General features: G+C 37.0%; 1 protein-coding gene across 5 annotated transcripts in view; it reads right to left on the reverse strand.

Moving 5' to 3' along the window:
- Positions 1 to 13,005, reverse strand: part of GRM1 (glutamate metabotropic receptor 1) — a 407,487-nt gene that overhangs the window by 97,439 nt on the left and 297,043 nt on the right. For all 5 annotated transcript variants that reach the window (XM_032339302.1, XM_032339304.1, XM_032339306.1 and 2 more), the window contains exon 5: positions 7,065 to 7,300. In XM_032339302.1, coding sequence (XP_032195193.1) covers positions 7,065 to 7,300 — 236 coding nt within the window. The remainder of the gene's footprint in view (positions 1 to 7,064; positions 7,301 to 13,005) is intronic.

Below are 13,005 nucleotides of genomic sequence, written 5' to 3' on the forward strand. Positions count from 1 at the left end.
AAGGTCAGTTTACTTTCATTCTTTCAAGCAAAGATATAAATAGATCTATTACAGACCGAATGTTTGTGTCACTGCCAAATTCACATGTTTAAACTCTGATACCCAATGTGATGATGATATTTGGAGATAGGGTTTGGGGAGGTAATTAGGTCTTAAGGGTGTACCTCTTATGATCTGATTAGTGCACTTAGGAGACTTCTTTCTTTTCTTTTTCTCTATCATGTGAGGAAAGCAGGAAGAAGGCTCTCATCAGAATCCTACCATGCAGGCACCCTAAGTATAGACTTTCTAGCCTCCAGAACAATGAGAAATAAACTTTTGTTGTTTAAGCCGCCCAGCCTACGGTAATTTGTTATAGCATCCCAAACTGAGTAAAGCAGCATCCAAAGCTTTTAAAACATATGTCCATTAAGCAATTTCTACCAGCACATTGTGTGAGAACCTATTAACTTTTTTGTTTTGGGGATGTTTGTTTGGCTCAGCTGTAATTGTGTCCCATTTGTTAGCACTTCCAGAATTCCAAAGTAGAATAGTTTTACTGCCTTGGATCGGGGGCTTTAAATCGTCATTGTAGAATCATAAAAATGTTTGGCTTTGCTTCAGAGATATAGGGTACAGTATTGTATCATTCCTCCTGAAGGGGGAAAAGATTGAGAATTCTAGCATTAGGTTGAGAAATTATGTTCCCTAAATTAAATCAACTATTGCTCCATGTGAGGATCATGGATTATAGGGCTATCAAAATCCTTTAATCACTTACCAATTTCTACAATAATGCAGCATAACAAACCACCCCAAGGCTTAGTGGCTTAAAACAACAAGTATTTATTTAGTTCATGAATCTGAGAGTCAACTAGGAAGTTTTGCTACTCTGGGCTGGACATGACTTATCTCAGCTAGGCTCACTCATGTGTCGACAGTCAGCTAGTGTATTGGCTGGAGACGGGTTTATCAACTAAGAGATCATCCCGTTTCTGCTCCAAGTTCTCTCTCACATTCTAGAAAACTAACTCAGGCTTCTATATACAGCTGAGGGAGGATCACAAGAAAGAATAATAGTAGGTTAAGCCTCTTAAAACCTGGACTTGAAACTAATAAACTATAAATTCTATTGAGATTCAAATGGTAGAGAGCAAAATTCCACTTCATAATGGGAGGAGCTGCAAGGTCATATTTCAAAGGGCATGGTTATAGGGAGGGGTGGCGAATTGTGAAGCCCTCTACAAACTACGGCTAATATTCCAATTTCTTGGGTAAAGGCAAATGATATTCTTCAGGCATGCATATTGGCATTGGGATCAAACTTCCAAAGGCAAAGAGAAGTTATTTCCCAAGACCTAAAAGACTATATTAAATAGGAGCCAGTCTCAGTTCATGGACTATCTTAATCTGGATGGAATCATACTGGACCAATCTTATTGTACTTTACATGGTATATTAATTAAAAATGGAAACTCCAAAGAAACCTAATAATGAGGGAAATATATTATAAAAATTAGTACCAATGTAAAAATTGTGAATGTCGGTCTCTAAGCTGGAGCAAGAGTACCTATGTTTGGGGAAAGAGTAGTCCCTTCAATAAATGGTTTTGGGAAAGCTGAACAGCCACACACACAAAAATGAAATCTTACACACACACACACACACACACACACAATAACTCAAAATGGGTTAAAGACTTGAAAATAAGATCTGAAACCATACAAGTCCTAAAAGAAAATCTTGGCAATGTCTTTTTGGATTTTGATATCAAAAAGCAAAAATAAGTGGGAATATATCAAACTAAAAAGCTTTTGCACACCAAGGAAACCATCAACAAAATGGAAAGTCAGTATACTGAATAAGAGAAAATATTTGCAAGTTTTATTTCTGATAAGAGGTTAATATCCAAAATATATAAAGAACTCATACAACTCAACAGCAAAAGAAAAAAAATGGTGAAAAAATGGATAGAGGATCTGAATAGACATTTTTCCAAAGAAGACATACAGATGGCTAACACGTACATGAAAAGATATTCAATATCACTAATCATCAGGGACATACAAATCAAAACTACAATGAGATATCACCTCATAACTGTTAGAATGGATATCATCCAAAAGACAAGAAAAGCAAGTGCTTCTGAGGATGTGGTGAAAAGGGGACCCTTGTGCACTGTTGGTGGGAATGGAAATTGTTGCACTGCACTCTGGAAAACAGTATAGAGGTTTCTCAAAAATTTAATGATACAACTATCATATGATGCAACAATTCTACTTCTGGGTATTTATCTTATGGAAACAAAAACACTAACTTGAAAAAATAGATGCACCCTATGTTCGTTGCAGCTCTTTATAATAGCCAACATAAGTGTTGGGAGCAACATAAGTGTTCCTTGATGGATAAATGGATAAAGAAAAGATAAGGGGCACTGGGGTGGCTCAGTCAGTTGAGCATCTGACTATTTGTTTCAGCTCAGGTCATGATCTTGGGGTCAAGGGATGGAGTCCCACAGGGAGCTCCACACTCAGTGGACTTTCCTTGAGATTCTCTTTCCCTCTTTCTCCTCCCCCTTTGCCCCTCCCCTTCCTCACTCCTGCATGCATGTGATGTGTTCTCTCTCTAAAATAAATAAATAAACAAACAAACAAATAAATATAATTTTATTTAAAAATATATATATATGGATGTAAAAGGCTGCTGTATTGATGATTTTACTATATATACAAATATCAAATAGTATACAGTAAACTAGAAACTAATATAATGTTACATATCAATTATAGCTCATTAAAGAAAAAGAGCACTCATTCTTGGAAGTCTTGAAATTTTGTCATATCAGGCTAGCTGCCATTATCTTACTAGTCCTGAGCTGTTGGTGAGTATTACAGATATCATCCATGTCTTGGATAATAACCAAATACAAGGATATACCAGCTTTAAAAAGTATTGTGCCCACTTGTTTCCAGTTGGTATAAAGAATAAGGGGAGAAAGTATTATGGCTATAAATTCACTGGAGTGGGAATAAGATCTGTGAGGACATAGTGAACTCATCCAGTTAATATACTGCTAACCACAACAAATCCTAATATCACCATATTGCAAGACAATGATAACATATTTTTTAAGAAGCCTAAATATTGTTATGTTCTTAGGCCAATAATTACACATTTAAAAATCTATAGTGAGGAAACAATCTTAAAATAGTAATAACAGTCATGATAACTCTCTGTATCATAGTCAGTGTTTTTTATATGAAGAAAAATTGGAAGCAACCAATAATATAAGAATACCTAAATAATTAACCGGGTAGAGTATTATGAAGATATTAAAATGGACGTTTAATATGACCATGCATAAAAGGTCATGCAGCAACATCAAGAAGGTAAAGTATAATCCTAACTGAAAATAAAATGCAGAATTATATGTACACTACAATTATAACTATGCAAAACAAAATGAAAAAAATGTCCATAGAATTGTAAGCAGTGCTGGTAGGAGCTACCTTCTGAGATGTCTTATTTTCTTAGAAATGTTCATATCATCTGACTGAATAATTCAACTTCTGGAAATATATATGTTAAGAAAACCATCCAAAGAAAGAAAGAGAGAAAGAAAGAAAATGAGAAAAAAGGGGGAATGGTTAGGAAGAAGAATTTCTTAATATATTTCTGCAGCTTTTTTTTAATTCATAAAGAACTGAAAACAGCTTAAATGGGTAGGAAGCAAGAGATAGTTAAATAAATTAGGGCTTATCTGTCTGCAGAGTATTTTGTAGCTGTGAAGAATGAAAGAAATTAATGATAAATTTATAAACTTAAAAGAAAAGGCAATATTCATTTTAAAAACAATATATAAAATAATACTGACTTTATGATTTAAAAGTACATACAGATAAAAATATACCAAAAATTTAGCGTGTATTTGCTGGAAATATATTAAAAATTAATAGTGATTAACAGAGGTTATTTAAAAGAAAATTCTTAATACTTATCATCTTTCTTATGTTTTTCTATATTTCCAATTTATATACAATAGTCACAATAGTAGGTATTACTTTTATAATCAGAAAAAAATTGTAAAAGCCTAAGTAAGAAAAAAATAAAGTATCTGTATTGGCACGATATAAGGGTGGTTGATCAAGAATTGTGTGCTTGTTTTTCTAGTTTCCACATCTTGGAATGTAGTTATGCTAAATTTGTAATTTCAAAACCTGTAATATTAATAAAGTGACCCACGCTATACTTATTTGCCTTCTGGTAAGATATGACACTAAGAATAACACTTTGCATTTATGTTAGGATTTATAATTTGCAAAGTATCTCACTTGTATTATTCATTCTATTCTCACACCTGTGTAAAGTGTTACCATGCTACAGATGCAGAAACTGATTCAGAAATTAAGTAAAGTCCTCCAAGTCATTTGGCAGATACTGACCAAACCAGTGTTGGACCCAGTGGTTAATCTTGCAAATGCTCTCACAGATCCATGGCATCATTTTCACAACTCTCATCAGGAAGGATAAAGCACCATGCCATTGCAAACATAACACAAACGCTATAAACAACTAAGACTCTTACTGGAAGAGAGTGACTTCGATTTGTTTCATACCTATTCCTTCCATTGTCCTCACAAAGATTGATTTTTTCTTCTTCCTCTTTTTTTTTTTTTTTTTTTTTTTTAATTAGGCTTTTTGCCTGGGTGGCTCTGTAGGTTAATTGTCTGCCTTTGGCTCAGGTTATGATCCCACAGAACCCTGCTCAGCGGGGAGCCTGCTTCTCCCTCTCCCTCTTTCCTCCTCCCACTTCTGTCTCTCTCGAATAAATAAATAAAATCTTAATAAATAAAAAAAGTAAGGGGAGACTGGGTGGCTTAGTTGTTAAGCATCTGCCTTCGCCTCAGGTCATGATCCCAGGGTCCTGGGATCCAGCCCCATATCCGGCTTCCTGCTACACTGGAAGCCTGCTTCTCCCTCTCCCACTCCCCCTGCTTGTGTTTCCTCTCTGGCTGTATCTCTCTCTGTCAAATAAATAAATAAAATCTTTTAAAAAAAAAAAGTTAGGCTTTGATGTTTCAGTTAGTACCTTTCCAACACATCTCCAATCCCTTGATATGCCCAACTAATTAAGCAGTGATGTAGACTTTGCATGAAGTAATTTTGAATTAGCCACAGTGATTCCCAAATTATTGAGCCTGGGCGCAGGACCCTTAATATTCAAAATAACAATCTACTGCATGTAAACTCTTTATTTAAATAGTGACATCCGAGATTAAGCTCAATAAAGGTTTCCATGGAAACTAACTGCAATATCAAAACTTTCCAAAACACCAAAAATGATCCAATTAGAAGAGGTAAAAGCAAGTGATGGAAAGAGCAGCTATTGATAGTATAGAAGGGTTCATTCAACTTCCTCACATAAATTTTCATAAATGTGTCTGCATATTTATTAGAAGACTATGCAATTTATTTGCCATTCAAGGATCTCAACTAGATAAGAATGATACATGAAGTGAAAGTGCAGTTGTTCTTCTATAGCATTGAAGCCAATTTCATAGAAATGCAGACATTAAAACTGAAGAGCAAAGTAAATTTACATGAATGTATACACATACAGATACCATAAACACTGCTGAAGATAAATTAAAGATAAAATTCTAGGATTCCTGTAGCAGAAGAGAGCAATAAATTTCATGAATTAGTTCCAAATATAAAAGTTAAATAAGCCTTCAGTCTTCCTTAGAACTAAGAACAAAGGGAAATATTTGCTAACCTTGACTGCAGAATGAAATGCAAACATAAACATGTTTATTAAAAGTTGTAATCACCTAAGAAGCTCTTAAAAATAGCTGAGAGTCAAGCATGATATAAGAGCAATTCATGAATGTGCATTTTTTTAATTATTTTCTACTATGAACATTAACCAAGTTCAGATTTTAACCTTGACATTGGCATGAACTGTGACAACTGAAAACCCAAAATGATATTCAAAACATACATGGCTACAGAATTCTAACTTTGTTTTGAAAGCTTAGGTCACAAGATATTTTCTTGGAAATCCTTGCAAAAAGATATCCAGGTATGTTTAATAAATAGCATTCTAAATTTTACCAATAAAATGCAATGACCAAGTGACATATACAGCTGCATCACTAATAGATCTCTCAAAATTAACCCATCTGCAATGTAGCTCCTGATCCTTTCTGCTTTCCTTGGAGTCCTGGAGTCTTTCCCATCTCAGTCAATGGTGACCCCATCTTTAATGCCTGTCAATCATGCTCTGCTATCAACCGAGCATAGACAACTGGTTTTGAATGGCACTACGGTAGACCAAAGGGGATCTATTTTTACCACATTAAGCAATACTGAAAAAGGACAGTAGACAGCAATGTCTCTATGCAGTAATAACACTCATAAAACTTACCGTGCTAAGAAGTCTGTTAAGAAATGTGGTAGTTCTTGGTGGTCAGAAAAGGATATCCAGTAGAGTTCACCAAGCCCTGAAAGACCTGGAACAATGTGCTGTCCTTTCCTGGCATGCCTTCAGGGAGCAGTACATGGGAATTACCTGTCCCACCAGGAAATGTCACTCCTATTTACAGATGAGAGTGTTGAGCTTCTTGCCACCTATGTCCACATACACCCATGTAAGTGGTGTGGCCCTGAGTAACATTATCTCATCTTCTTCAGACTCATATTTTGAAGCGAGTCATAAAGAATAAGGGATCAAACCAGTGCTGCTTACTTATGTCTTCAGCTAACGTTTCCTAAGCATGCTTGCAATAAAATCTATTTCCTCTGGCTTGAATACTAGATACCTGAATTATCAGTCTGCCTTTCCTTTACCTGCACTATTTCTTCTTACAGCTTGCTCCACCAGGGACCAAAGCAGTTTTTCCAGAATATAGAAACATGAATCCTTGTGGTAATACACACACTCTCCTCATTCTAGCTATTTTATAAATTAAGATGGCAATTCAGTCTTTGGAACTGCAGCCTTGACACCTTCTACTCTCATTCAACAAGTTGCAATGGGGCTAGAGTTATAACCTCTGAGCTGTTATTTTGTGAACGTGAATTACCTGTGCAGATTCTTTTAAAGTTGGGATTTTCCAGAAGGTGTCCCGGTAGGCGGCACTGGAACCGATGTTGCCAGAACTCAGGGAACCAGGGATTCCTTGTATTAGTGTCCAGCCTCAGTTTCAGGAAATAATCATCAAATGACCTGACCTCTGGAGACTGCAGCTTTATTGTGATTCCCCCGTTGGCTTCCACCTCATAACCTTCAATGACTTCATCTCTGTCTGCCCATCCATCACTAAAAAAATTCAGGGATTGGGGTAGGGAGAGAGAAAGACAAAGGTCTCACAAATAGGGCTCAGCATTATGCATGAATGAAGCAATTCAGCAGGGCTGAAAGTCTATTGTAAGTCAGTCTATTCAGCAGGGCTGAAAGTCTATTGTAAGTCACTTGTTTTTTTGTTGTTGTTTTTTGGGGTTTTTTGGTGGAAAGTAGAAATTCTGAAATCGTGAAGTCCTGTTTGTTTTTCACAGTAGTGAAAGTGACAATGAAGGTGATGATAGCAGCAATGACAAGAACTAACATTTATTGAGCATTTACTAGGCATCATTCTGGTGGTCAGAAAAGGACATCCAGTAGAGTTTCTGTACTATTTTCTTTTACTCAGTCAGATGTTCAGCAACTAACTGAAGTCCGAGTGGACCCAGAATACGGACCCAAGCAGTCTGGCTCCCAAACCCAGTGCTCTTTAGGCCATAAAACCCATCAGCTGCTGTCCAAATCAGAATAAAATAAAACCCAGGCACTCAGGACCTTCACAATAAGAGCTCAGCAAGGTTTCAAGGTTGCAGTCAAGACCATTATATGAGCTGCAGTAATGGGATAGAAAATTGATTTAGCTTAGAAGCATGGCAACTACAGATTTTGTGCCTGGACATTGTTCAAACTTGCATTGTCTAGAAGTGATGAGATGCTTCCCCCTCAATGTTATCCCAAAATAGCAGCATTAAAAGAAAACAATCCCACTTCCCCAAATAAAAATAATCCTCGTGCTCACTAAAAGGAAGTTAATTGACATTTTATTCAGTGAAATCATTTTTTTGTTTTAAATTTGGTCACCTTCTAGAATATTCACATTGGTCATGAGTGATGTAACTCCAGTTTAACTCAAGTGTACATATGAGCTGGGACAAACCTCATGTGATCTCTTCCCATCAGGTGCCAAAGAAAAAGTGCACAGGCAAAAAAGACTTTATTCAAGACTGTTCCAACAGCCAAGAGACACTGACTCCACTCTGCTGAAACAAAAGTTGTGGATTTAAATATTGAGACGAGCTAGTGAGCAAGTGCCCTACAGGACATCGAGGGGAGCTTGGTCAATGTGACTAGCCATCTGTGCTTGATAACTGTCATTTATCTAAGTTAGGCTCCCACCTTCCCACAGAAATGGGGAGCTAGGGTTTGCTATCACTCTTGATGATTACACTTCAAAGGGATGGCTTCCAGATCTTGAGAAAGAAATTTCTCTGCTATAAAAACTGGCAAGAGGCTAGGAGAAAATGTATACCTCCAAGGGACAGAGAAAGAATTTATAATGGCATTTTAAAAATTAAATGCTCTAAGGAAAGGGAACTCAAGGGGCCCATAGTGAGGAAGAGACTTGTCTAGCTTTGAGTCAAACTGAGAAGAGGGTTAAGGATTATCTTGGTCAAGAGGTAGATTTATTTATACCCATGGAGTTCCACCCTGCAGTTTGTGGAACATAACTGTCTGCCAGAGAAAGTGTTTTGTTTTGCTCCTCACAGAGCAGAGGCCTGGGCCAAATATATGTGATCAACCATAGCTCACCCCTTGTTAAACTGAGATCAATTGGAGTAAGTGTGTGTCCTCCACTTAGTTGCACCATCGGTGCAGTTCTGCTCCAGAATCTTCCTAGTGAATCAACAGGAGCTATATTTTTTAACAGACCAAAGGCTGTAGAAGGTATAGCTTCTACATGATCCAGAACTAAAGGGACCTTGAGGTTTAGTATGGTCTAACCAGCCAGATCACAGAGTATACACTTCTTCTAAATCCATTGGGATAGAGATTTTACGATCTTGCACAGACCTTTCCTTCCCTCCTATATCCCCCCCATCATTTTCTTCTTTCCTTCCTTCTGTCCTTCCTTCCTTTTGCATTTACCTAGATGCTCTGCTATGCTCAAGATTCTATTAAGAATGAGACACACTATCCTTTGCCCCTAGTGTTATAGACTTGTGGGGAAAAGACACTAAACAAGAATTACAAATGTTGTAAGGAAGTGACCAGTACTGTAGGGAGGAGGGTCTTGGGGGCTTGGCTTAGTCAGGTGTGTATGTATGTATATAAGTGTGGGTAGGGAGAAAGTAATGAGGGATGACTATCTTAAGAAAGTTACTTCTGAGTTGAGACCTAAAGGATGTGTGGGCATTATTAGTTAGATGAAGAGATGGGGAAGGACTGGTATAGAAGGTTCCTGGTAGATTATCTAATATACAGGAAAGAGCATGGGTCATCCAAAGAATTTGGAGAGTCAATATAGCTGTGACAGGAGACAGAGTGTGGGCATAAATTTCAGCTTAGTAACCATTAGCCTAAGGATTGTACGAAGTCCTCAAAGTGTTGTAAGCCGATTACATAAGGCCACTGAGCTCTGCCCCCTGGTGGAGACTGACTGAGTTTTTCCAACAAGTCGCTCTACTCACCATCACTGAATAAGATGGCCAGTCAAATTGATTTAAAAAAGAAGACAGACTCTTTTATCTTTCTATAAGTTCAGTCTACTTAGAAAGGCTAGCTTAATTATTTAGATTTATTTACATTATATCATAACTACACCTATAGCAATCTGAAGACCTGAACTATAGGGTCAAGGGTAAAGAAAAAAAAAAAAAAACAGTTATGCTCTCAAGAAATTCTGCTTGTGAGTATATATTTAAAATCAAAATGACTTATAATTTGAAGAAAAAAATTCCTTTTTGATATAAAATTTAAGATTGAAGTGTGTTTCTCCCCAAGATTTACTATTACATGAGACTTCTCTATGTGTGAATGTATAGTCTGAATAAGAAACCCACATTTTTTTTTAAGTGTATGAAATGAGTCTTTTATATTGTTTATTTGCATTTCTTTTTTTTTTTTTCCAATCATTCCCAATTTATAAAAGGAAGTATCATGTATCAGTGCTGGAAGCAAAGAAAGTATGACCTCCTGCCCTTTTGCCCTCCAACATAGGAGCAAATCATGGGAGTTAATCTGAATATAGAAGATTTGAAGTCATGTGGTTTAGTGGGGCAGAGCCATTGGTTAAAGCTCTTCCCCCTCACTATTGATGATCTCATTCCAGAAATCAGAGTTGATGTTAAATCCAAGAAGTCATGAGTGAAATCAAGGAGAACCAGGGGCGCCAGGGTGGCTCTGAAGCCTCTGCCTTAGGCTCAGGTCATGATCTCAGGGTCCTGGGATCGAGCCCCACAACTGAGCCCCACATGGGCTCCACGGGGAGCCTGCTTCCTCCACTCTCTCTGCCTGCCTCTCTGCCTGCTTGTGATCTCTGTCAAAAAAATAAATAAAATCTGAGGTGCCTGGGTGGCTCAGTGGGTTAAGCCGCTGCCTTCGGCTCAGGTCATGATCTCAGGGTCCTGGGATCAAGTCCCGCATCGGGCTCTCTGCTCAGCAGGGAGCCTGCTTCCCTTCCTCTCTCTCTGCCTGCCTCTCTGCTTACTTGTGATCTCTCTCTGTCAAATGAATAAATAAAATCTTAAAATAAATAAGTAAATAAATAAAATCTTAAAAAGAAAAAATATTCAGCTAGGTTTGGTTAGTGAATACTTTTGAAATGTTAATCTCTATTCATATGAGATCTTGAATGGATCACAGATAAGATGTTATGGAATGCTAACAAAAGCTGCTGAAAAACATCCATAACGCAACTCTTGGTGTTTGTATGTTTAAATCATTTTGTCTACAGACCACTTGCCAAATGTATTTACAAAGAATTTTAAAGGATATTTGCTGTTCAGTTGTGTTGGGATTTTTTACAAGGATATTGTTTTGGTGAATTCTCCGTGAAGCACACTTGAAAACAGGGAAGCAGCAGCTCTCCTGACACCTGGTTTGCATGTTTACTTTTGTTACTGTTGTTGATAGTGGTGGTGGTAGTGTGGACCATGCTATCAGAGATGACTGCAGGCACCTGCTCACCCCAGGCCTCTGCAATGAATCCTGCTGTGCTGGGTGCTGAACTCTGGGAGGCATATTCACAGCCTCCAGCAACTTCTGCTGTCCCATCTGCTCCCCAGTGATGAGTTCCTTTTCCTATCGGGATATAAAGCTGCAGAATGTGGATAAACAGGTGAACATTTAAGACAGCTATATGTCTTTAAGTATTCCTCACAAAATACAAGAATCCTTGTTCCTTGTCCCCCCTCAACATTTTTATACTACAGTTCTTTCACAAGGCTGTCTTCATCCCCAAAATCATTGCTCTAGTCTCTGTGAAATTCTACAGTTCCAACCTGAATAATAATAAGATTTCTTCCACTGAATAAATTCTGATGGAAACAATAGGAAAATATTGTCTCTAATTCTATCAATTATACCTGGACAGGAGCTGCATGAGTGTCACTTTTACATTATATAAATTAAAATCATTTAACAAGTAAATTGATAGTAAAAAACAGGAATACAATAGTATTCATTTAAAAATTGTTTAAAAACATTTTAGAAAAACGTATTTATATTCAATTAAAATAATTACAATCTAGGGAGCAAAGCATATGATTTGTATTGAGTACAAGTAACTATGTGTACCTGATAATAAAGCTATCATCTTTCAAAATAATCCAGAGATCATCATATAAGAAAGTGAAAAAAGGTTAATAAAAATATTTTCAAAAACATAAGTAAAAAAAAATTTTCAAAAACATAAGTAAACAAGCACAAAATTCTATAAATACAATGCTAACCATACTCATAAAGGCTGAAGAAATGTCACATGATGCAAATTAAATCAAGTGATGTTAATTGTGGGAAATTTTATGGTGGTAATGGCATCTTTTTCAATAAGACTTCAAACTGGCTTTCTCCATTTGACATTTATTTGCTAAGAACCCTGTATGAGTTAGGCATTTTGCTTATTGCTACAGATACACTGCTAAGCAGTACAGGCAAGGCCTGTATTCTCAAGGCAGTCACAGTGGTGGGGAAGACTAGCCACTGAATATATTAATAGCCATAGGAAGTTGTTGTAGCTGAAAGGAAAGAAACATGGGCTACAGAAGCATGGAAAAGGGGAAGGGCCCTGTCAAGGGAGGTTTTGACTGAGAAGTAGCATCTAAGATGAGACTTAAAGGATGCATTGAAGCTACACAGTAAAGAGGGAGAAGGAAGAAAGACCAGCTCAGGAGAGTACAAAGCTATCAAACAGCAAGGTGTTCAGTTTGCTTAGGGTGTGCCAGATAAAGGAATTTAGGTCATGCCAGTGAGATCTAGAAGAACCTGAACATCATTGTTAAGGATTTTGGATTTCATTTTTATGATGGTGAGAAATTATTCAGGTTTTAAACAGGGATATGACATGATTAGATTTGTTTTAGAAAGGTCATTCTAGAAAGTACTTACAGTGTAGATACTTGTGGAGGTTCTTTGGTTCTAGAACTCACAGACAGAAACTATGGAAACACACACACAGACATGGGCGCGCGCACACACACACACATGCACACATACATTTACACTATAATATGAAGGCAGGTGTTGATGATGTGGAAGCACTGATGAACCAGGAATTGGGGTAGTGGTCACAATTAGTCTATATTTAATTTTAAAATCAGTTGCTGCAAACCCACCACAAATATAAAACTGACACAAAATGTAGGTTCTTTTTTTTTTTTTTTAAGATTAAAATTTTCTTTATCCATTTGAGAGAGAAAGAGAGTGAGTGAGAGAAAACCTCAGTGGGGAGGTCAGAGGGAGAAGCA

This window comes from Mustela erminea, chromosome 4 (genome assembly GCF_009829155.1).
Source record: "Mustela erminea isolate mMusErm1 chromosome 4, mMusErm1.Pri, whole genome shotgun sequence".
Lineage (NCBI taxonomy): Eukaryota > Metazoa > Chordata > Mammalia > Carnivora > Mustelidae > Mustela > Mustela erminea.